This window comes from Lithobates pipiens, unplaced genomic scaffold (assembly GCF_037356315.1).
Source record: "Lithobates pipiens isolate NorthernLeopardFrog02 unplaced genomic scaffold, aLitPip1_a1.2 Scaffold_13, whole genome shotgun sequence".
Lineage (NCBI taxonomy): Eukaryota > Metazoa > Chordata > Amphibia > Anura > Ranidae > Lithobates > Lithobates pipiens.
This window is the reverse complement of record NW_027507718.1, coordinates 118,150,476-118,176,902: the sequence shown is the minus strand read 5'-3', so window position 1 is coordinate 118,176,902 and position 26,427 is coordinate 118,150,476. Positions and strand designations below refer to the sequence as shown.

General features: G+C 43.8%; 1 protein-coding gene across 1 annotated transcript in view; it reads right to left on the bottom strand.

The window, feature by feature from the left end:
* Window positions 1-25,105, bottom strand: part of SUGP1 (SURP and G-patch domain containing 1) — a 79,390-nt gene extending 54,285 nt beyond the window's left edge. The window contains exons 1-3 of the mRNA XM_077475448.1: window positions 24,950-25,105; window positions 11,467-11,635; window positions 9,486-9,583 (exon numbers count right to left, since the gene is read on the bottom strand). Of these exons, the coding sequence (XP_077331574.1) occupies window positions 9,486-9,583; window positions 11,467-11,635; window positions 24,950-24,971 (289 nt within the window). The 5' untranslated portion in view covers window positions 24,972-25,105. The remainder of the gene's footprint in view (window positions 1-9,485; window positions 9,584-11,466; window positions 11,636-24,949) is intronic.
* Window positions 25,106-26,427: the final 1,322 nt, after the last annotated feature.

The window sequence follows — 26,427 nt, the reverse complement described above, 5'->3', positions numbered from 1 at the left end:
CCATTTGTACCTTTTTATACAACAATATTTCAAAAGTGATTTTAAAATAATTAAACAATTTGAAACAATTTGGCTTTTACTGTATCACAAAGGCAATAGTCATGTAGTGGTATACCATTTGTTATATTGCAGCTATAAAACTGCTTAGAACAGGCCATCCACCAGTGACCAAAGAGACCTTTGGTGGATGGCCACCCACAGAGCGACGACAACTCTAAAGTCTCAGGGCCCATTCTTGCAGTGCTATTTCAGCCCTATTAATTTTGAATGGGTTAAAATCACACCACACCAAAACCAGTGTGCTTTTTGAAACGCACTGCAACCAGATTGCATGGTACAACGAGATAACCGCTCCAACCTCCCAGATCCACAATAAAGTGCTCACCCTAATGGAACTCGCAGGTGCTGGCTCTGCTCAAAATTGAGGAGACAAAGAATTCCTGGATGGCCGCACATCAAAAAAGGCATCTTTATTGGCAAACGATTAAAATCCAAGTACAGTCACCACTTAAAAATAAGGAAACCAGGAAAAATAACTAACGCATTTCATGCCCCATCATGGCTATGAATAAGTGTCATGATGGGGCATGAATTGCATTCTAGTGTGAATGGCCCTCAGTGGCTGAGTTTGAAAAAAAATAATAAATAATTAAATAAAACAAGCAACAACATTTTTCATTACATCTCACATGCCATCCATTGATTTAAAGAGGAACTGCAGTCTGCTCACATCATTTGTAATAAAAATATTTTTGTCTAGACAACCTGTCTATATTTGAGGGTGTATGCGACTCGGACCCGCATGCTCCGGGTATAATATCTAGCTTCTATGCGTACCTCACATCTCCCCCTGCCTCACTCCCATCATATGCCTCAGCGTGGTCTAAGGACCTAACCATTGATTTAGACAAAAGGAGATTGGATGAATATATGGGCAAATAAAGCCGTCATCACAGAATATTGTCACATCAAAAGTGAGCTATAAAGTTCTTATGAGGTGTTATTTGGTCCCGATTAGGATCGCCAAATTCTTACTAACTGCCTCTGACTGCTTCAGAGGCTGCGGAGATAAAAGGCACCCACGTTCACATATGGTGGACGTGCCCGATACTGCAGCGCTTCTGGGCGACTATATTCCAAATGGCCTCTGCCCTACTATTTGAACCTCTCGGCCCTGATCCTTCCTTTGCTCTACTTAACCATTCCCCAGAGGACTATACTAGGGTGCAATTACATCTCCTCCTTCTACTTACTACTGCTGCCAAGCAGACGATAGCGAGAGCCTGGAAGACTCCAACCCTGAATATTGTGTTTGTAAAAAATAGAGTTGCCCAGGCTATGATACACAGTAAAATTGAAGCCACAATATTGGACAAAATCCCCCAGCATCTCAAAATTTGGCACCCATGGATAGACCAGTTTCTCCCTCCTGACCTCGACTCCTCTTGGAACCCTGACCCTCAACCATATAGTTACGAGATTGACCCCAAATACCCTCCCCCCTCTGCTCCTACTCATTTCTTCATCTAACTCTCTCTCATCACTATCCTCCCTCCCTGCCCCCTACCCAACTATTCCTTCCCACCATGCCTTCCCTTAACTTGATACACCCCGCTGGTAATGAAGTCTGTAATGTGTATCATGCAATCGTTACTGTTGCCCCTTTCGACCCAAGCAGAGTACCCCCTTAGATCTGTTGAAATGTTATTATCGGGCCCTCGCCCCTATCATTTATAGAACCATTGCTATCTACCTGATTATACATGATTATCAGTTCTCACGACATATATACCTTGTTTTTCTGTATGTTGCCGTTAGCCTTCCCCTGTGCATATACTGTTAGAAATTCTCATTCTAAGCAAAACTATGTGTAACAGTGACCGTTTCTGTTTTCTGATCATTACCAATAAAACTTTTGAAAAGAGAAAAATATTTTTGTCATTCTGAAGCTTCCCTCCAACTACTTTGCATATTTTATATATACTGCGATTCTGTAATTGCCAAACATGCTGCAGAAATCTCCCTCCACTGAAGTCTGACTGCAACCATTTTAACTGTAGGCAGCTAAAGCTGCTGCCTGTTCACTTCCTGGATTAATACAGAGACACACACACCTCCATCTCTGCAGCCCTCATTGGCACTCTTATGAATCATCCCCACTCCCTTCCTGGCAAACTCTCATGAGAGTGCGAGAGCTGTGCATGATGTCATAAGCCTAGGCTTTTTACCAGACAAGAAACAGGAAGTGGGCTGTATAAAATAAAATAACATTTTTTACTATCCAAAGTAAGTTAAAATAACAAGGGCAGAAGATTTAATAGATGGAAAGTTAAAAAAAATAAATAAAATAAATAATAATAATAACTGAAGTCCGCTTTAAGTACAACTAGCCTGTCAGATTTCTTGCATGTAATTGACAGCAGCTATAGCTGCCTGCAGTATACTGTCAGGGAAACCTCCCTGCCGGCAGAACACAATAGTGCTGCAGGAGGGAATCCCCCCCATCAACACTGACTGTGGTTGCAGGGAAGAAAACTGCATCATCTATGGTATGCATTAGGCTCACACTGCAGATATACAGCTATGAGGCTTTATGCACATGCATGCCCTGCTATTTTTCAGTTGGAATCCAAAACAATGTGAAATTGTTTTAGGTTACTGCTTGGATACAAATAACACTTCTAGATGTCCCCTATAACATATCAAATGTTCACATTTTGAGCTCAGTTTCACAATGTTAATGCCACAAGTCCAAATCATAATACAAAAGAAAATTGGTGGCTGGACATAAAGAAAGGCCGTTTCCCCACAGCCCCCATGCAACTTAACAGAACTGGTCAGGTCTTGCAAAGAGAAATAGGGAATAGTATAGTATTATAGTGTCCAGATGTGCAAAGCCAACTGAGAACTACATAGACCCCACACTATAATTGTTGCCAAAAAAAATATCTACTAAAATATTTGAAGGGGTTTTTCCTCCTGAAGTGATTTTTCTTTTTTTTTTACTTTAATTTAAAATTGCTTTGCTGAGATCTGTTTCAAGTTTTACATTTAGTATATTACAGTTGATAAATGGAAAAAAATAAAATTAACTGCAATTCGGTGTTCTATTATAAACCATGCAACATCACCCTTTAGCAGTTGTTAAACATACTGTCCCTCCCAACTATGAAAACTTTAAAGATATCTTTAATGAGTTTAAAGATAAACCAACATACAAAACAAAAAAAAATAAAAAAAATAAAAAAAATAAAAAAAAAAAAACTTTGGTTGTTCATTGTTATACATAAACAGGCAATACACTCTTTCAGTTAATAAACAAATATCAATTCATATGTCTCTTGTGATTATTCAGTACATGGTTATTGGTTATTATAGCAATAGTGGAGATCAGCACATTGAAGTACGTGGCCCCACCAAGGAATGACATAATATTGTATTCACCCTGGGGTAAGGGTAAGAGGGCTAGCTATTCATCTACCCCAAATTTTGTGGAAGGTCCTATTTCTCTTCCGGATTTCAAACTAAGTTTGTATAGTGGTATAGAGATGTTAAGCAACTTCAAGGGAGGGATTTTAGAGGGGTCTGTGTTCCTTTCCAGGACAACAAGACTTTTTAACATAAAAATACAGAATGTGGAGCAGTCTTAACATGAGACGGTATGAGCAAAATCACCAAAGATGCCTTAAAGGCAGTTCTTGGGATGAACAACGTTTGGGAGACCCACCAAAAAGGAGATAAAAACCTACATCCACCCAGAAGTCTTGAACCACTGGACAAGACCAGAAACAGTGTAGGAAATCAGCAGCATGGCCACAGCCTCGGAAGCATTCAGCCAAGGGAAACAGCCCCATTTTATATAACCTAGCTGCAATAAGGCGAGAATGGTGGAAGATTTTAACGTGTGCAATGCAGTCCCTAGATGAGATAACTGAGGTCTTGTAGGTATCACTAAATTCCGACCAGTCATCTTCCGTGAGGGAAATGTCTATAGGAGATCCATTTTATCTGAGCCATGAAGATTCAAGGGTTAAAGTCAGTCATAAGGGCAGCATAGTAAGTGGGGATGAATTTAGTTGGGTCAGGCAGGGTGTCTTAGCATTATCTCCAACGGGGGTACAGTTATAGGGTCGTCTAAAGAACCAAACTGAGCAGGAACAACATGTCGAAGCTCATAATAGAACAAGTAGGAGCGTGGTAGGACAAAGTCAATGCGTAGTTGATGGAAAGATTTTAAACTCTGTGCATTATAGAAGTATTTAAACCCTCTAGAGTACCAGCGTTTGGGATCAGGTAGGGAGTACAGTTCCTGCATATTGGGATTGAACCACAGAGGGTTGTTGGGGGAGGTCAACCATTAAGTCTTTGGATATCTTTGAAACAATTGACCAAAATGAAAGAGGTAGCTTATATGGATGTACCTGAACAGGCTGGTGCCCGATCTCTAAAGAGAATGTTATGGAGGGTCTCTAGAGAAGAAGCAACAGCTCCCTCAGTTGTAGTACAGGCATTCGCTGCAGCCAGTCATGAACATGGACCAGTTGAGATGCCAGATAATATAGATAAAAGTTAGGAAAACCAAACCTGCCAGATGAGTAGGCAGCCTTAGTGTTTCAAGTGCCACCCTGGGGGGGGGCAGCCATTCCATAAGAACGCCATGCAGATCGTGTCTATGCGCTTAAAAATTGATTTAGGGATTTTACAAGGGGATAACTTAGGTAAATATATAAATTTTAAGGGTATTGGCCCTGTCCATAAGATCTAGAGGCAAAACTATCCATTGCTTGGTTTGTACTTGTAGCTGAATTAATAAGGAACATAGAGGTAGCTGTACCACAACCTGGAGATACCGAAATGAGGACACAACCTGCAGTCTGGAGGTGGGTGAATCAGTGGAATCACAGCGGGATCCAAAAGGAAAGGAGATTAGACTTAACCCCAATTCACCCAAGAGCCAGAAAAGTCGCCAGTTTTTAATATCGGACAGCAAAGCTTGAAACAACTCGTATCAGCCATGCATACCAGGGTGTCATCAGCATACAGCGAGACTCGTTCCTCTATGGTAGCAATGGGGAGACCCTTAATTAGAAGGGGAGGAGCGCACGTGCACAGCAAGAGGCTCCATAGCAAGAGCGAATAGGAGGGGTGACAACGGACACCCCTGCCTAGTTCCCCTAGTGATTGGGAAAATTCAGTAAGTATAGAAAAGTCTTATCCATGCTACAATACAGGGGCCAAAACCATATAGCTGCAGCACCTGAAAGAGATAGGGCTATTCCACACTGTCAAAAGCTTTGCAAGTATCTAAGGACACAATGGCACAGGTGGGGGGACAGTCATGGGGATACTGTAAATTGTGGAACAGTCTGCAAAAATTTATTCTGGTTGATCTACCAAGTATAAAGTCACCCTGATCGCTGTTGACCAAGTTCGCAACCACATCATTCAACTATGAAAACCTTAAAGTAAGTGGTTCTAAAGGCTAAAAATTTTTTTACCTGTAGGAGAGATGAGCAGTAAGGTTGTGGTGTTCCTAAGTAATTGGGAGCTGTGCTTACTACAGTTTAACTTGTGGTTTTAACTTGCTGCAATCATCTGTAAGACTTTCTATAGGAAATAATATTGCCAATATCTGACTGAGTTTAGAATTCTTCAGACTGAGACATTTAGTTTGTTACATTGTAGTAGGGTCTAGGGATGCACCGATACCGAGATGCCGTAACCAAGCATTTGAGTTTCAGTACTCACGCAATTGCTCCCGATATCGAAACTAGGGCTGAAACAACTAATCGATTATGAAATTAATCGATTAATCGGCCAGTAACAAAATGGGGTTAAAGTTAATGAGTCTGATATTTATCAGATTGACCCTTTAAAAGTATATATCTCCTCTAATAGTATAAACACTATATCTCTCCTAATGGTATATACAGTATATCTCGCCTAATAGTTTATACAGTATATCTCCTCTAATAGTATATACAATATCTCGCCACTAATAGTATATCTCTTCTAATAGTATATACAGTATCTCTCTTCTCTAATATATACAGTATATCTCTTCTGTCTGTTATTCTAAGAGTGGACTAGATATTTTGCTCCCTAACCATATAGCTATTTATATTTACCACTGCATATAGGAGATATTTAAGAATAAATTGCCTTTTTTTTTAAACTTTATATATTAACTAAATTATGCACCACACTTTTTTATTTAAGGTTATCAAAACAATAATCGGTCAACTAATCGATTATGAAAATAATCGTTAGTTGCAGCCCTAATCGAAACTGATACTTTTGGGTGCGATTTGCATCTATATAAACTGAATGGGCGCAAATAACACTGCAAAGAATCGGTGCAATTTGAACAGGAGATTTAGAGGTGGTCTGCCCCCATACTGACATCACTTCCGCAATATACGTACCATGAGGTCCTGGAACTTCCCTGTCAGCACCCCCAGTGGCCGTAATTAGCTTTCATTGGCGGGACCGGAACACAGATTTTACATTCAGCCAGATATGTACTTAAAAAGTATTACTAAACCCACAAAAGTTAAAATAGTCTGTATATGCAGTAAAGCTTGCTAGTTGTACTAACTGTAGATCCCAAGGGGTTAATCCTCTGTATTGTGTAAAAACAGTTCACTCCTGTTTTCTCTGATCCTCCCCTTGTCCCACTGTCCCCAAACCATCTCCTGATACTACAGAGCCTTGGAGTTACTCTGCACATGCTCAGTTTTAGCCGTTTTTTTCTTGTGAGAGTGCATGTGATCAGCACAGGGCCAATCAACACTGTCAGACAGAGGGTCAGGGGTCCTGCGGCCCCATAGAACAGAGTAGTGTGAAAACGCCTCCTACAAGCTTTAACTAGACACTGATAAAAGTCACAAGACTGCTATATACCGCTGATGAGAAAGGGTATTTAGCAGAGTACATACTTTTTTTCCCACTGAAATAATTGCATTTCCATGTTCTGTGTACTGTACTGTGAGAGCAGATATAGTAAATGCAGGGTCCTGGGTTTAGTAACACTTTAATGTGAGTTTTAACATTTTTAATGAACTAGTCACTAGATGGCGCTTTTCCCTTTCTACACACACAAGCAGTGGGGGGGGGATATCGCATGGGATTTGGACAAGAATCACACCGCATTCCTGTTCAAATGACATGCAATTCTTTGCAGTGCAACTTGCGCCAATTTGTTTTGTATTGCCGCTAATCACACTGCAAAGTATCCTTACTCAGTATCGGTGAGTACTTGATCAAAAGTATTAGTACACATACTCCCTGATAACAAAAAATGGAATCGGTGCAACCCTAGGTTCTGGTTTGTTACGTTTAAAAAAGACAAAGGGTGCAGGAACTTTTTTCCCAGCATAAAAGCCCATTCACGTGAATCGGCTGCCGTGCCAGCGCAAACGTGGCTTTTTAACTGGAGAACTTGACTGCATGTTAATATGTTCAGAAGTGACATCTACTATTTCTACAATAAAAACAAGGAAAGGAGGATTTGGTGCATGTAGTGACTGAGTGGTTGTTTCTATTTTGTGTATAGAACATGTATTGCTATATTACCAACCACAGTCTGCATTCCCAAACCACCTGTAATATAAAGGCTGGTAACAATAATGGTTATGTAGGTAAATTTACTTTACTTTTAGGCTCTAGCTAACAGAGCAGATAGGAGCCATGGCTGGGCAACACTGCGATGTCCTGCATACATTTGGATCCTGGCACGAGGGTGGAGCCCTAGGTGCCCTGGACACCTGACAGTCACAGCAAAAAGACACGCACCAGTCTTCATCTTCCTTATTAGTACAATGCAGCAGCTGGAGAGAGCCTTGTGGCTTTGCTGTAGTTTCAAGGGCCAATGGGAGTGCAATAATCAGCGTCATGGAAAATTTCAGTATATACAGTGAGGGGGAAAAAAAAAAAAAAAAGTACTTGATCCCCTGCTGATTTTGTATGTTTGCCCACTGACAATGAAATGGTCAGTCTAGAATTTTAATGGTAGGTTTATTTTAACAGTGAGAACAACAACAAAAATATCCAGAAAAAAGCATTTAAAAAAAGTTATATAAATTGATTTGCATTTTAGTGAGTGGAATAAGTATTTGATACCCTATAAATTAGCAAGATTTCTGGCTCCGAGGTGTCTTCTACACAGGCAACGAGCTGAGATTAGGAGCACTCTTAAAGGGAGTGCTCCTAACCTCAGCTTGTTACCTGTATAAAAGACACCTGTCCACAGAAGCTATCAGATTCCAATCTCTCCACCATGGCCAAGACCAAAGAGCTGTACAAGGATGTCAGGGATAAGATTGGAGACCTCCACAAGGATGGAATGGGCTACAAGACCATCGCCAAACAGCTTTGTGAGAGGAGGGTGACAGTTGGTAGGATTAGTCGCAAATGGAAGAAACACAAAATAATTGTCAATCTAACTTGGTCTAGTGCTCCATGCAAGATCTCACCTCGTGGAGTTTCAATGATCATGGGAACAGTGAGGAATTAGCCCAGAACTACATGGGAGAATCTTGTCAATGATCTCAAGGCAGCTGGGACCATAGTCACCAAGAAAACAATTGGTAACTCACTATGCTGTGAAGGACTAAAATCCTGCAGCGCTCACAAGGTCCCCCTGCCCAAGAAAGCACATGTACAGGCCTGTAAGAAGTTTGCTAATGAACATCTGAATGATTCAGAGGAGAACTGTTTGAAAGTGTTGTGCGAGACCAAAATCACGCGCTTTGGCATCAACTCAACACGCCGTGTTTGGAGGAAGCGAAATGCTTCCTATGACGCCAAGAACACCATCCCCATCGTCAAACAGAGGTGGAAACATTATGATTTGGGCGGTGTTTTTCTGCTAAGGGGACAGGACAAATTCACCAGAAAGGGACAATGGACGGGGCCCATGTACCATCAAATCTTAAGCGAGAACCTCCTTCTCTCGGCCAGGGCATTAAAAATGCCAGCTCTGGCCAAGCCTGTAGTGTGCTCTGTAGGTTGGCAGGAAAGTGTGCAATCTGCTGTTGAAATGTGGTGTGTGCGGGGGAGCATTGCAGCTTACAAGAACTGTGCACTCACTGTCACATTCTCCTCCTGAGCTGTTATCTTTTGCTGGAGCTGCACAATGCCATAATGCTGACAAATTGTGTCTGCCGTCTACCTCAGTGCTGCCCCAGTGATCAGACTTGTTGTCAGTTTGTATCAAATCTCACTGGTGTGTGCATTTGTGTGCAGATTCAAGATACTGGCACTGTAAAAATAGGTCTGCTCCAGGGATTCAACATTACATAAAACAAATGAGAATTGAAAATAAGCAAAGAACTTAAGTTGCGACTAACAGAAACCTATCAGATTTCACTATTTTGAATGGGGAATTCTGATCAGTTACTGTGGGATACAGCTGCAATTATGTGCTAGTTTTCTTCTTTTCAAAAGAAAAAAAACATCTTAAAATTGTAAAAGCGCCAACTCACCAGGGCCCGTCTTTTGCTTCTGTAGTTTAAGAAACTGTTGTAAGAAGCTTCCATCATTTGCAAATTTGTTCGAAGTGGCTGAAGAGGAGCTTGCAGAACTGCAATATAAAAATTAGATTACAATTTGTAAAAAGTAACCAAATCCCCATTTTTTATTTAAAGATGAACTACTACAAATATAGTTGTAAAGTGTTTGTGTCCATCTGTCTTTGTAAAAGACCCAAAGCAAAGTCAGAGGGGTGGGTGGTGCATCCTCCAATGAACGCAGAAAGAAAAGGATTATACAGCAAGTACAAAAAATAAATAATAAAAATTAAAAGCAAATATACAGTTTATTCAAAATGTTACACCCAAAACCGATATCAAAGTATGCAATCCAAGGAGAGACTCCAGGAACACAAACAAATGTTATTTACTATGCAAGTATCCTTGCCCCTAACTAATTCACACTCTCTGGAATTCATGAGGACTGGCATTGACAGACTTTGCGAAAGTGTCTCTCAGGCAATCTAAAAGTGGTGCAACACGCCAAACTGATGTACCTGTCTAGAACTTATACTTGAATTTGGAGCATGCTGCTCCATTTTTAGAATGCACGAGGAGACACATTTGCAACATCAGTCTGCGCCAGTTTATCTCTGTATGCCAAAATAGGAGTGGGTCTTAAAGAGAGTTCCACCCAAAAATGGAATTAAGAGTTGATGACCCCCCTGACATGCCACTCCTTGTTTTTACAGGCACCTAGCTTCCACCTTCTCCCCTGGTGCCGCTGCGCTGGAAGATTACCTCTCCCTCGGCCACAGAGGCCCAACCCTTCACTCAGACACGTTGACCCCATCAACCTCCTGCTGAAACGTGCAACAGTCTGGGGCAACTGACCAGCATAAAAGGGTGCACTTAGCGACTCTTCCATTCTGGTCACAACCGTTTGCCCCAGTAACTTGCAGGCTGTCTGATCTCCTGATGACCCAGTCTAGCTCTATTGTGCATGTGCATTTGTAAGGGAAGGAGCCTTCGAGTGGCCCTTCCTGTGGATATAGGGTAAAGTGCACTGAAAGCTTTCATGAAACATCATACCAACTAAGACAACACAAAGCAACCCCTGTTGCTAGAGAGAAAAAACAAAAACAGCCACCCCCTGTAAAAAACGTTGAACCTGAAAAAGTGAAATTTGTGTTATGAAGCTCGCAGTGTGGCCACAATACGACTCTACTGGGTGTGTCAGATGGCCAGTTCATGGCTACTGGCTTAGGAATTCCAACCAATTTTATCTGAATATTCCTTCCTTGGTATAATTTTATTGTGAATCAAGTTTAAATTGTATTACTTAGCTATTCTAACTATACATGCTAGACTATGCAGTTGACTGCGTTGCACAATTTTGCTTCAGTTTGTATACCCAGAAATGATGTTTTTTTTCTGTCATTTCCCTAATTTTTGTTGATGTACAATATGTTCTTAGATTAATATAGAATGCGTGAAACAGTTACAGCAAAGCAGAGAAAAAAATTATTTTAACTTTTTATCTTCAAATGAGTATGATGTCCATTGCAAAGACATCTAAAGCCATTTGATGTAAGCCTGGTACTCACAGTATTTTTCCTATTCAACCCAGTGGGCTGAAAGAAAAAAAAAAAAAAAAAAAAAAAAAAAAAAAAAAAAAAAACTGAGGAGCTTGCTGTGCTAACTATGCAATGTTAGTACAGCGATCTCCCCGCTGCGCTATTGTGTTCCGTCAGCGGACCGCCCACTGCCAGGACACACCAGTCAGCTTTCACAGCCATTGGTGGTGAGCGCTGATTGGATGTCGGCTGCTGGTTTTCCAGCTGTACAAATGTGCCGAAAGTTGGCCAGTAACTGCCGAACTGACCATTTTCAGACGATTCTCGGCCCATGTGTACCTAGCAGTAGGCAAGTCTGCAGGCCATCTTTTTATTATAGACATCTACAGTACATAGTGTGGAACCACTTGGTTACTTACGCTGGGCCTTGAACTGGGGTGGTACTTGGAATAGATTTCTGAGCTTGCTGCTTGGTTTTGGCCTCAATCTCTCTTTTTTTCTTCTCTATAAGCTCCTCTTGGTACTGAATATAATCGCTTGGTTTCACAGGTTTCTGAGGAGCAGATCCAAACCGTCTTCCACCCAATCCTAAAAGAAAAGTTTGGACAAGTTTTTTTTTAGCCATCATATTACATAAGTTGTTTTAGAAGCCTCGAAAGCAACTCAGCCAAACTTTGAAACTATAACACCTTTTAAACAATCTAGATTTGGGGTACGCAACTGAAGGGTCTATTTATGAATACAACCCTTTCATAGTGCACAGGTTACTATATGTACCTTCTGTGTGGGCATATGATGGTGCAGAAAGCTGTTCAGAGCACTTGTCTGAAGCCTGCAAGTTGTTTCTATCAACCATGCATCCTAAGGCTGGGAACACACAGGTGGATTTTTGTCAATCGCCTCATTTTGGTACACACAGGAAGCATGCTCATAGGAGATAGGAGTTGTACGATGACAGGACACTGGTACATTGCTTCAAATCAGTCGTGTCCCATGTGAGCTCCACGATTTTTTTCACTTATTTGGACTGGACATGATTAATCACAGTCATGCTACTGATTATTATAATTTTTTTGGCCTGCAAATTTTTACAGTTCTATTTAGAGTAATATGTTATGCACACAAGTTTCTGCCTAACTTTCAGGTGTCAGGGAACCCCTGCTAATATTTTTTTTACATTAACGTAAACAGTAAGAATAAGTTGATATAACAAAAAATAAGGAACGTGATGTATTTAATGCATTTGACACCCAGTGCTATAGGACAGTCGTTTTAAATAATGGAATGAAATTATTAACTTATAATTGGGGCTGAAACATCTTATTGACAATCGATTATGAAAATAAGTTGTCAACTATTTTCATAATCGATTAGTTGCTCAGATGACTAGTTGGTCTGCATACAGAGAATGCATTATTTTCTTACATAGTTAGTAAGGTTGAATAAAGACACCAGTCCATCCAGTTCAACCTGAGTGAGTGTGGGTGCGTTTCTACAAATGTCCCTACCCCTATAAATTGTGTCTCATTAAGATGCTCATCTATTTTTATTTTATTTTTTTTAATAAAAAAAAAAAAAAAAAAAAAAAAAAAAAAAAAAAGGTACCCATATAGCGCCGTCAATTTACGCAGCGCTCCATACATACATCGCACACTCACATTGGTCCCCTACCCTCAAGGAGCCCACAATTCAAGGTTCCCAACTCACATTCATATACTAGAGCCAATTTATTTTGGACAGAAGCTAATTAACCTCCCAGCATGTCTTTGGATTGTGGGAGGAAACCAGAGTACCTGGAGGAAACCCACGCAGGCACAGGGAGAACATGCAAACTCCAGGCAGGTAGTGTTGTGGTTGGGATTCAAACCAGCGACCCTTTTTACTGCTAGGCAAGAGTGCTAACCACTACACCACTGTGCTGCCCAAATATCAGGAACTACAGAGCAGCACGCATACAGCTCAGTACACCATCCATACATGTCATTATACACAGTGCAGCACACTGTTCACGCATGTCAGTATACACAGTGCAGCACACATACAGCTCAGTATACCGTTCTTACATGTCAGTAAGTGCCTAAAAACGTGTGAATGTGTGAGGTGCAATGCCTTATGGGACACGTAGTCCTGGGCAGGAGAAGGAAGTGAGTGATTTTAAAGGCAAAAGATTTTTTAGTTTGCTTAAGGGGCACTCTAATGGCAGGAGAAGACAGAAGCTCCGGTGGGGCGGACCCCAAAAGAGGAGGATCGGGTTGCTCTGTGCAAAACCATTACACAGAGCAGGCATCCAAACCCAAAGAATCTGGAGGCTGATAGAATGAAGGTAATATAAGGCATTACAATTAAATTTAAAGTTCACCAGTTTTGTGTCTTAGCTTTTAGTATTACTTTAAAATAAAAGATTTATATCCCCGCTTCATATCCGACTCCCTGTTAAAATATCCTGTATAACCTACTTCTGGGTATATATTATTACTTTCACTGTTTCACAGTATAAATTAGCCCCTTTATTGTAGATTATCTGTCATTTTTGTACTATAAGGGCATCATTTCATTTTTTAACCCCATCATGACAGGCGATACAAAAAGCATACACATTGATTTTTGAACGAGAATATTAGTATACAAATTCTTTGTACATCCAATGAATGGACAAATGTTGTTTGAAAAATTGCTTATAACATTAAAAATAAATGTGATTTCTGAAATTGACAGAGGAAAGAATGTCCTTTACATTGGCAGTCAGTGGGAAGATTGCTCCTTAAATTGATGATCAGAGAGAAGAATTCCCCCTTACAATGGTGACAAGTAGAAAGCATGCCCCTTAACCACTTAAGGACCAGCCTCGTTTTGAGATTTTGGTATTTACATGTTTAAAACAGGTTTTTTTTTTTTGCTAGAAAATTACTTAGAACCCCCAAACATTCTATATTGTTTTTTTTCTAACACCCTAGAGAATAAATTTCATCATTGCAATACTTTTTTTCACACCATATTTGCGCAGCGGTCTTACAAGCGCACTTTTTTTGGAAAAACTTTTTTTGAATAAATTGATACCCAACATGTCACGCTTCAAAATTGTGCCCGCTCGTGAAATGGCGACAAACTTTTACCCTTAAAGAGCTTCATAGGTGACGTTTAAAATTCTACAGGTTGCATGTTTTAAGTTACAGAGGAGGTCTAGGGCTAGAATTATTGCGCTACCGATCGTGGCGATACCTCACATGTGTGATTTGACCAACATTTTAATATGCGGGCGCTACTCAAGTATGCATTTCTGTGCGTGAGCTCGGCGGAACGGGGCGCATTTAAAAAAAAAAAAAAAAAAAAAAAAAAAAATGTGTATTATTTATTTTACCTTTTATGTATACACATCCCTTGTAATAGAAAAATCCTCAGATCTCATATTTAACCACTTGAGACCCGCGCTATAGCCGAATGACGGCTACAGCGTGGATCTCCTTTTCCGGGACTACGTCTATTGACGTAGTCCCGTGCACGAGCGGCCTGCGCGCCCCCTGAGGGGCGCGCGCGGCGCGCTCTGTGATCGGCGAGTCTACGAGACTCGCCTGATCACCGATCCATGCAAGGGGTCAATCTCGACCCCTTATCACGTGATCAGCTGTCAGCCAATGACAGCTGATCATATGATATAACGGAGCCGGTAATCGGCTATTATTCCTCCTCGCGCTGTCAGAGCGAGGAGAAAAAAAAATGCCGATCACCGGCGGCCGTGATCGGGACATCAGTCCCGATCACGGCCAGCCCTGCTAGTGCCCACCTGCCCCCTGCCAGTGCCACATTAATAAAAAGTAAGTGCCCCCCGTCAGTGCCCACAGTGCCACCCAGAAGTGCCCACAGTGCCACCCAGAAGTGCCCACAATCTGCCTTAACAAATGTGCTGCACCCCAGTGCCACATATCCGTGCCCATCAGTGTCATCTACCAGTGCCCAGCAGTGCCACCTATCAAAGCCATCTATCAGAGCCACCTATCAGTGCCCATCAGTCCCATCTATCAGTGGTACCTATCAGTGCCCATCCGTGCCACCCATCTGTGCCACCTTATCTGTGCCCATCTTTGCCCATCAGTGCCGCCTTATCTGTGCCCATCGGTGCCCACCAATGCAGCCCATCAGTGCCCACCAATGCAGCCCATCAGTGCCGCCTCATCAGCGCACTTCAATGAAGGAGAAAAATGACCTGTTTGCAAAATTTTATAACAAACTATTAAACATTTTTTTTTTTAGTTTTTTTTTGCATCTTTTTTTGTTTGTTTAGCAAAAAATAAAACTCCGAGCTGTAACTAAATACCACCAAAAGAAAGCTCTATTTGTGGGAAAAAAATGATAAAAATTTCATTTGGGTACAGTGTTGTATGCCCGCGCAATTGTCAAAGTGCATCAGCGCTGAAAGCTGAAAATTGGTCTGGGAATGAGGGGGTTTAAGTGCCCAGTAAGCAAGTGGTTAAACAAAAATGCAATAAAAAAAAAAAAAAAAAAAGAAGATTGTAATATAAAAAAGACCAAGTTAGACTTACCGGTAACTTGTTTTCCAGAAGTCTTTCAGGACAGCACCTGAGAGATAGCGACTCCACCCTCCTCGTTAGGAAACACCTTCTTCCTCCAGACTTTAAAGGGAGGCGCCTCCCTACCACACATCAGTTGTAGAAGAGAACCTCCGGCCCCGGCTGGAACACATAAACACATACGTTAGTCACAGCGTAGCATAATATAATACCATAGGGCGGGATGCTTGCTGTCCTGAAAGACTTCTGGAAAACAAGTTACCGGTAAGTCTAACTTGGTCTTTCCCAAGGCGTCTTTCAGGACAGCACCTGAGAGGATAACAGAGACTTACCCCTTAGGGCGGGACAACAGCTTGCAGGACCTTTCTGCCAAACGCCTGATCGCTGGCAGAAGTGAGATCCAGTCTATAATGTTTCACAAATGTGTGAAAACTCGACCACGTCGCCGCCTTGCAGATCTGCTCAGGGGTGGCACCAGCTCTCTCTGCCCACGTAGACGCCAGAGCTCTGGTTGAGTGTGCACAAATTCCTGCTGGAGGAGATAACCCTGCCTGGGAATATGCCTCTGAGATAGCTAATTTCAGCCATCTAGCTAAAGTAACTTTAGAAGCCTGAAAACCCTTTTTTCTTCCTGAGAAAAAGTACAAACAGTGAATCTGAACGCCTGAAGGACTCCGTCCTTTCTAAATAACTCAGCAGAGTCCTTCTGACGTCCAAAGTATGGAAAGAAGTCTCCTTATTTCCTTTGGGGTTAACACAAAACGTTGGCAGTACTATGTCCTGTATACGGTTCTGAACTGAAGCTACCTTCGGTAAGAATTTTGCATCTGTTCTAAGAATAACTCTGTCAGGAAAAATGGAAAGATATGGTTCTTTAATTGACAGAGCATTTAGCTCACTGATCCTGCGTGCAGAGACAATGGCAATCAGAAACACGGTTTTTAATGTGAGAAACCTAAGGGAAGCCTCCACAAGAGGCTCAAAAGGCCCTTTTGTTAGAGACTGTAGGACTACCGACAAATCCCATCTAGGAAAAACCTTAACAGGAGCTGGCCTAGATCTTTTAAGAGCTCTAAAGAACCTGATCACCAGCGGATCTGAGGCCACAGATTTTTCTAAGAACACCGTCAGGGCTGCTACTTGCACCTTCAGGGTACTAACTGCCAGTCCCTTGTCTGCACCATCTTGTAAAAACTCCAAGATGGAGACAAGGCTCCCTGTCACCTGGGCGGCTGACAAACACCAAGTTTCATAACGCTTCCAGACCTTAGAATAAATGGCCCTCGTAACCCTTTTCCTACTTGCTAAAAGGGTCGAGATCAAACGGTTGGAAAACCCCTTGCTCCTAAGGAGCTGCCTTTCAGAAACCAGGCCGTGAGAGCCAGGCTGGCCACTCCTGGATGGTTCACTGGGCCCTGCAACAACAGATCGTGTCTGAGGGGCAGACGCCAACAAGGCTTGATTGCCAGGCCTAGAACTGTCGAAAACCAAGCCCTTTTTGGCCAAAAGGGCGTGATTAGAATAACTGGTACCTTCTCCCTCTGAATTTTTCTTAAAATTAACGGGATTAACTGAAATGGGGGGAAAGCATAGCAAAGACGAAATTCCCATGGATAAGCTAGCGCATCTGTGCCCAGCGAGCCATCGCGACTGTCCAGGGAAAAGAACTGTGGAACCTGGGCGTTCACCCTTGAGGCGAACAGGTCTACTTCTGGTAAACCCCATTTTCCGGCAATCATTGTGAATACCTCCGGGTTTAGAGACCATTCTGCTTCCCGAATAGCGTTTCTGCTTAGGAAGTCCGCTACCCTGTTTAGATCCCCTTTTAGGTGGACTGCTGATAGGGATAACAAATGTTTTTCCGCCCACCGAAGAATCTCCATGGCCAGTACCTGAAGCGACCTGCTTCTTGTACCCCCCTGTCTGTTTAAATAAGCCACTGCCGTGGCATTGTCTGTTAGGACCTGGACGTGATGGGACTGCAGTTCCTGAACAAACAACTCCAGAGCTAAGGCAATCGCCTTGAGTTCCCTCCAGTTTGAGGACCTTATTGTCTCCTCTTTGGCCCAGGACCCCTGAGTGAAACGTGTTCCTAGATGGGCTCCCCACCCCCAGGAACTGGCGTCGGTTGTTAGTCTTTTCCCGACTGGAAAAGCCCAGACTAACCCTTCCGATAAGACCTCCTGTCTTTTCCACCACCATAGGGACCTTTTTACCTGGGTTGACATTCTCACCTCTGCCTCTAGGGATGCCACTGTGTGATCCCAAGATTTTAGAAGGAAAGCCTGCAGACACCTGAAATGCATTCTTGCCCACTGGACTGCTGGCATTGCTGAAGTCAGAACTCCCAAAGCTGACATAACCTGTCTTACTGTCAGATTTTGGCTGGTCTGTAATAAAGACACTGCACCGGAAATCCTGTCCTTTTTGTCTAAGGGAAGGAAGATTTTTTGCTCCACCGAATTTATTAGAAACCCTAAAAACCGAATCTCCTGAGATGGGTTTAGGGACGACTTTTGGAGGTTCAAAATCCAACCCAACGCCTCCAGATGGCTGCGAGCTTTGCCTAGATTGGTCTGCAATTCCTCGCTGGATGGGGCGAAAAACAGCAGATCGTCTAAATAAGGAATAACTGCGATTCCCTGAAGACGCAGTGGCGCTAAAGCTTCTGCCATTATTTTGGTAAAAATTCGGGGAGATGATGACAGGCCGAAGGGTAGGGCCCTGAACTGGAGATGATGAACCATACCCCCCAACCTCACCGCCAGCCTGAGAAACTTCTGAGACTGGGGAGAGATCGGAACATGTAGCTATGCGTCTTTTAAATCTACTGACGCCATAAAACATCCTGGCGTCAACAGGTTTCTGACCGAAAAAATTGAGTCCATTTTGAACTTCCTGTACCTTATGGACTCGTTTAAAGGTTTTAGGTTGAGAATCAACCGAAACTTCCCTGTCGGTTTCTTTACTAGGAAAACATGGGAATAAAACCCCTCCTGCTGTTCTTGCAGGGGTACCTGTACTACTACGCCCTGTTGCATCAGTTCCTCTAGAGAGGACTTCATGGCCAGGGCCCTTACTGGATCCCGCGGGGTGTTGGTAATCAGGAACCTTTTTGGGGGGTCGTTGACAAACTCGAGTGAGTAACCCTGCGCGAGAGTGGTCAGGATAAACTGATTTGAAGTTATCCCTGACCACTGCGGAAGAAATTCTTGTAGTCTTCCGCCCACCCGCAGAGACGAGTCATTGCGATTTTTCGGCCTGTGTAGGAGGACGGAAGAGAATTCCGCCTCTACCCTTCGGCTTCGGGGCGGACCAACTTTTCCTTCTCCCTTGCAACTTGCTGTCCTGATCCTGAGTTTTTTGAGGTCGAAAAAGACGCTTTGGTACCTGCTTTTTCTTTTTGACCGGAAAGGATCTCTTTTTATCGGCTGTCCTGTCAAGAATACTATCGAGGTCAGAGCCGAAGAGCAAGTCTCCTGAAAAGGGTAACCCACACAGCTTATTCTTTGAAGCCGAGTCACCCGGCCCGGTTTTAAGCCATAAGGCTCTTCTTGCAGCATTAGTTAGAGCTGCTGACCTGGCCGATATCTTAATTGCCTCAGCTGAGGCATCTGCAACATAGGCCACTGCCGTAATCAGGGTAGGAAAAGAATCTAAGATTTCCTGTTTAGGGGAATCTGCAGCTATATGTGACTTTAACTGGTTAATCCAGTATTCTAAATTTCTGGCTACACACGTTGTGGCCATTGCTGGTTTTAAATTGCTCATAACTGATTGCCATGATCTCTTGAGCAAAAGATCCATGCGTTTGTCCATCGGATCTTTCAAAACTCCCATATCCTCAAAGGACAGATCTGTGGACCTTGAAACCTGGGAAAAGGCGGCATCCAGTCTGGGCACCTTGTTCCATACTGCTGCAGGGTCCTCCTCGAAAGGAAAACGCCTTTTGTGGGCTTTGGAGAAAAGGGGCTTTTTCTCTGGATCCTGCCATTCTTTCCTAATGGCCTCAGAGATGACCGGATGAACTGGGAATGTTCGGCCCTTAGGCTCATCCAACCCAGCATACATGCGGTCATGGAGTGATAATTCCTTTTTCTCCTCACTTAAACCAAGCGTAGCATGAATGGCTTTAAGGAGCCCATCGACCTCTTCAAGGGACAGTTTGAATTTAGAGGGGGCTACCTCAGAATCCTCCAACTCCTCTTCCGAATCTTTAACGGAAAGAGCAGTGGACTGCTTTTCCCTATCTGAAGGGTCTTCAGGCAGAGATTCTAACACCGGGATTGAGAGAGACCCCTGGGAAGACTCTGAAGTGGAAGGCTGACTAGCAGCCGGGTTTGCTAGTGAGTCACGAAAATTCTGGATCGTGGCGTACAGCTCCTTCTTTACAGAGGCCACCAGATCCTCACATACAGAGGCAGATTCCTCTTTAACTAAAGAAGTAATGCAGGGACTGCATAAGGTTTTCTTCCAATTTTCTCCCAGCTTGGCCCTGCAAGAAGGACATCTTTTCTTTGGGTCAGAGCTCTTAGCCTATGAAGAAAAAGACAAAAAAGGGAAAAAAAACAGGGAACCCTTAGTGAGACCCAGTCTCAGCTTTGATAGGGATCACCACACAGGTGCACTAAGAAGAAACCAGTCAGCTTCTAGTGCCCAGACAGGCCCCTTGCCACCAGGGGGGAAAAAAGAAAGGAGAGAGCGAGACCAAACGCCAGGAAATAGAAAAAGAAAGGCAGACTTTAACTGCTGCCTCTTACCTGGGCCTTGCTGGTGCCTGTGCCTGTCCCCACCGCTGCAGACGCTGAATCTTCCATAATCAGCTGTGCAGAGATCCACTTGTGGCTAAACGCCGCCTCCGGAGTCACGCCGTGCAGCTGCACCGGACCGGAAGCGGAAATAGGCACCAGCACCTGTCCTCCCTCCTCCCCCCTGCGTCCACGCCGGAAACGACGTTTCAGCTGACCCGATGACCCGCTCTGTCACTTCCGGCGCGACCGCCGAAAACAAACATGGCGGCGGCACACGCGCGCCGCCGCGCCTACGAACGTGCGGGCCACCGAGTCTTCGGCTCTCTCCGAGCACAAGAGGGGAAGAGGAGCCCGCTTGCTACTGCTGACGAGGCGTGGGTAGGTCGGGAGGACAGCGGGTCTCTAAAGGAGGAAAAAAAGGGAAAGAAGCCTAGTCCCTCAGGAACACCTAAGAGAAACAGACTCCTTCCCAAAAGGTGTTCCCTCCGGGCCGGAGGAAACACAAAAACTGATGTGTGGTAGGGAGGCGCCTCCCTTTAAAGTCTGGAGGAAGAAGGTGTTTCCTAACGAGGAGGGTGGAGTCGCTATCTCTCAGGTGCTGTCCTGAAAGACGCCTTGGGAAAAATTATTTAAATAAAACGGCCCTTTAAGAGCTGTGGGAGCGGAAGTGACGCTTTGACGTCGCTTCCGCCCAGCAATTGTATGGAGGGGGGGGGCCCCCCCATCTTCCCCTCACTCGTCTAAATACCTGACCGATCGCCTCCACCGCTGCGAATGGCTTCGGTAAGCGGTAGGAGGGTACCGGATCGCAGCGGGAGGCCCCTCTCCTACCACCGATAAAAGTGATCTGGCGGAGAATCCGCCGCAGAGACCACTTTTATCTTGTAGTGGACCACCCATTGAAGACGAGGATACCGAGGTTATGGCAGCTAGCAGCTGCCATAACGATATTCTCCTTCAAACAGCCGCCTAAAACTGTGGCGGGTGGTCTGTAAGTAGTTAAAGTGGAACTTCATTCTCCCAATCAACATTGATTATTTTTTAATCCTTATGCTGCAGGCATTAGTAAATGGAAAGGAAAGTAAATCATTTTTTTCTTGTTGTTCTTTTTTCATTTCTTTAGTTACTTCCTGGTTTTCAGGCCTGGGCAAATGATGTCATGCATCCCAAGAGTCTTCAGGAGAGGAGGAGAGGTTTTCTCAGTTAAGCACACTCTCCTGCATACATGCTTGCTAAGGACAGATGTATTCCAAAAAATAAATGCTACATGAATCATTCGCCCTTACTTAAGATGGCCATGGCCAGAAATGCTAGAGGGTCTTTAATTAAAGTGATTTCTCAACAAAATAAAATCACACACATGCACACAGCTGCCTTGTCTCTGAACACAGAGGGTGAGTTGTGGGCTTAGAACCCACGTCATATATGGACACCGTGGCTGTGTCTATGCAGCCGGGTATCACAGTAGACATTATTGTGATGCCAGCACAGGTATGCACACAACACATGTGCATCCCTGTGTTGATAAAAGACAGCCCTGCATAGGAGATGCATGTCTGCACCCCGTGTGAATAATGGACCCTTAAACCAAAATGTTTATATATTGCAGCTTACCAATCTGTAAATGTGGTTGCTGCATTCTTTTTCTGGGCTTTTTTTTACCCGATGACCCAGTCATTAACACACCTCCTGTCCAAGGGTGTCTCCACTGTGGATGCCCTGTACATACGGTCAGAATTTCCAACGGAAAATGTGCGATTGGATCATGTTGTCGGAAAATCCGTTCGTATGTGGGCTCCATCAGACTTTCCGTCGCAATTTCTGACACACAGTTTGAGAGCTGGATCTAAAATTTTCCGACAACAAAATCCGATAGTTTAAATTCTGATGGACAAAGTGCCATGCATGCTCAAAATACATTACGAGACCACAGCTATTGGCTACTGGCCCATTTATAGTCCCGACGTACATGGTTTACGTCACCTCGTTAAGAACGATCGGATTTTCTGACAACTTTGTCCCACTGTGTGTATGCAACAAAAATTTGGCACAACATCCATCGGAAAAAATCTGATGGATTTTGTTGTCGGAATGTCCGACCGTGTACAGGGCATTAGACTGCAGGATTGTCAGTCCAGGGAGAGGTTAGTGTTAGATGTACTAACATTCAGAGCGAATTAAAGTGGAACTAAATCCTCTTATACTTCACAGCTAAGGAAGCTGCCCTCTGGGTCTCGGTTTGATCAGCAGTTATTATGGTGCTACACATATAATCAGCTATCAGACCAGCCATTTGATGGCTTGACAGTTCAGTTGCGAGCACAGGCTGCTGTGACAGTTATCATTTAGGGCACTTTCACACTGGGGCAGGGGGGTGTCGGCGGTAATGCGCCACTATTTTTAGCAGCGCTTTACAGATTTTTTTTCAGCACTTTTCGGCCGGTAGAGCAGTGCTTTTAACCCCCGCTTGCGGACAAAAAAAAAGGGGTTAAAAGAGGGCGCTTCAATAGTGCTGCCCATTGATTTCAATGGCAGGGGCATTTTAGGAGCGGTGTATTAAACGCTCCCGCAACACCCAAAGGATGCTGCTTGCAGGACTTTTTTTCCCATCCTGCAAGCGCACCGCTCCAGTGTGAAAGTACGCGGGCTTTCACACTGGGGTGGCAGGGGAGGCAATTTTCAGGTGCTTATTTTAGCCCTTTAATGTGAAAATAGCCTTACAGCATACTTTGAATGGAATTATTCGGGAAACTTAAATTGATGGGTTTACTTCCCATTTGAAGCTGAACCCCAACTAACACTTTTGGAGCAATAGTTATTTTCCTTTTAGGATAAAGGGTTTTAGATCAATGAAGAGAAGCTGATCATTGTAAGCATTCCTGTCAGTGTTAAATGAATTGACTCAACCTTCTGTCACTTTTGCTAGAGAGCTTAATCTGTTAAAGAGGCGTTAGGTGCGCCCCCCCCCCCAAATAATGAAAAGTCAGCCGCTACAAATACTGTAGCTGCCAACTTTTAATATTGGGACACTTACCTGTCCAGGATTCCCATAACGTCAGCACCCCAAAGCCAATTTTCTTATCGGCTCTCAGGTGCTGCCGCACCCATTCAAGGTAAGGGAAACCAGGCGGTTCCTTGCTGCGCTTCCTAACTGGCCCAGCAGCGGAGGAAGGAGGCCGAACTTCTGAGGGTGCTGTCTCCCGGAACTGGGGAAGGGTACTTGGCAAAAACAGGTACCTGTTCCCACATCCCCCCTGAAAGGGGCCAAATGTGGCACCGGAGAGGGGAGCATATAAGGGGAACTTCCACTTTTTCCGCTTTAAATTAAGTTGAAAAATAGCAAATATATTGGCCAGATCACCAGATGAAAATAAAGGGGAGACGGGTAAAAAAAAAAAAAAATTATCCAGCCATCACATCTAAGAATTAGTACGCTGCAATAAAACAAATGTGTTTAACCCCTTGTCGACCAACCGCTGTCATTATACTGCGGCAGGTTGGCACAGCTGTGCAAGTCGCCGTAGCTGTACGTCGGCTGATTTAAGAGCAGGAGCAGCGCATCGCTGGCGGCCACAATGTCTGTTGGCAACCCATGATTGCTCTACAGAGAGCCAAAACGGGGATCTGTCAATGTAAACAGCCAGATCCCTGATCTGACAGGGGAGTAGAGAGAGATTGTCTGTTCCTAGTGATTAGGAACAACGATTCCCAGTCACTACACTGTCCCCACAGTTAGAAACACCTCCCTAGGGAACACTTATCCTCTTGATCGCCCCCTAGTGTTAACCCCTTCCCTGCCAGGGTCATTTCTACAGTAATCAGTGGCTATTTTTAGCTCTGATCACGGTATAAATGTCACTGGTCCCAAAAAAAGCGTCAAAAAAGTGTACGGTCTGTCCGCTGCAATGTTCCAGTCCCACTAAAAATCGCTGATCACCGCCATTACTAGTAAAAAAATATATATAATAAAAATGCCATAACTATATCCCTATTTTGTAGACGCTATAACAACTTTTGTGCAAACTAATCAATATACGCTCATCTCAATTTTTTTTTTTACCAAAAATGTGTAGAATACATATTTGCCTAAACTAACGACACATTTTTGTAAAGGGATATTTATTATAGCAAAAAGTAAATCAATTTTTTTGTCATCAAATTTGTCAGTCTTTTTATGTTTATAGTGCAAAAAAACAAAAAGCCCCCAGAAGAAAGCTCTATTTGTAGGAAAAAAATATACATCAATTTTGTTTGTGTACAACGTCGCATGACCGCGCAATTGTCAGTTAAAGCGGTGCAGTGCCCATCTCAAAAAATGGCCTGGTCATTAAGGGGGTAAATCCTTCCAGGGCTGAAGTGGTTAATAACACTGTAAAGAATAGCTGTACTAGCATCTTTGTAAAATTGCCTGTGCCTATAATAATTGATTTGAATAGCAGAAACACACTGCAAACTGTGCCCTATGCTTGTGTGTACTGCCCAAGCAATGCACCGACATGCTTTGTACAGTCATCTAACAATGGCGCCTGGAAATGTCTAGGCCCCTTAGCTACCCAGGACCCTCAATCACAATATGCCCCGTGAGAGTACAGTGCCGCTCAAGCACAGCGATGACCCTCGAATACCTGCACCCTTCCAGACATCCATCTTGCTCTCTTCCCGATCGGCAGCCCTCCTAGAGCATCATAACATCACAGGCATTTCCGGTTCCGGAGCATGCCGGGAATTGTAGTCCGAGGAACGGTGCTGCAGTTTGGATGTAGAATTTTAAAAGCAGCGGTGTAGTGTCATATTTTGCTGCCTATCACAGGATGCTGCGGAAGTGACGTTGCCGCCAGAAATTGCGTACTGCGCATGCGCGATGCGTTCCAAACACTCGCGCCGTGCGTTCCAACATAGTTTCGGCAATACAGTTCAGCGAAACCATCACATAATGTTACGGAAGTGATGTTAAACACAACACAAACACTGGGCCGTGCGTTACAACACTAATACTTCCCTTGTTACCTAGTATCATTTTTTACCAACCATGCTGAGCTATGTGCGGTGTTAGGTTTTGCATTGCTGGGACTTGTAGTGCCTATCCTGAGCTACATGCTTCAATGTTCAGTGTCCTCATCCTTATCCCCAAGCTTCAATGTTCAGTGTCCTCATCCCTATCCCCATGCTTCAATGTTCAGTGTCCTCATCCTTATCCCCGTGCTTCAATGTTCAGTGTCCTCATCCATATCCCCCTGCTTCAATGTTCAGTGTCCTCATCCTTATCCCCGTGCTTCAATGTTCAGTGCCTCATCCTTATCCCCGAGCTTCAATGTTCAGTGTCCTCATCCTTATCCCTGAGCTTCAATGTTCAGTGTCCTCATCCCTATCCGCGAGCTTCAATGTTCAGTGTCCTCATCCCTATCCCCCTGCTTCAATGTTCAGTGTCCTCATCCTTATCCCCGAGCTTCAATGTTCAGTGTCCTCATCCTTATCCCCGAGCTTCAATGTTCAGTGTCCTCATCCCTATCCCCGAGCTTCAATGTTCAGTGTCCTCATCCTTATCCCCGAACTTCAATGTTCAGTGTCCTCATCCCTATCCGCAAGCTTCAATGTTTAGTGTCCTCATCCCTATCCCCTGCTTCAATGTTCAGTGTCCTCATCCCTATCCGCGAGCTTCAATGTTCAGTGTCCTCATCCCTATCGCCCTGCTTCAATGTTCAGTGTCCTCATCCTTATCCCCGTGCTTCAATGTTCAGTGTCCTCATCCTTATCCCTGTGCTTCAATGTTCAGTGTCCTCATCCCTATCCGCGAGCTTCAATGTTCAGTGTCCTCATCCCTATCCCCCTGCTTCAATCTTCAGTGTCCTCATCCTTATCCCCGTGCTTCAATGTTCAGTGTCCTCATCCTTATCCCTGTGCTTCAATGTTCAGTGTCCTCATCCTTATCCCTGTGCTTCAATGTTCAGTGTCCTCATCCCTATCCCTGTGCTTCAATGTTCAGTGTCCTCATCCCTATCCCTGTGCTTCAATGTTCAGTGTCCTCATCCTTATCCCTGTGCTTCAATGTTCAGTGCCTCATCCTTATCCCCGAGCTTCAATGTTCAGTGTCCTAGTTCCTATC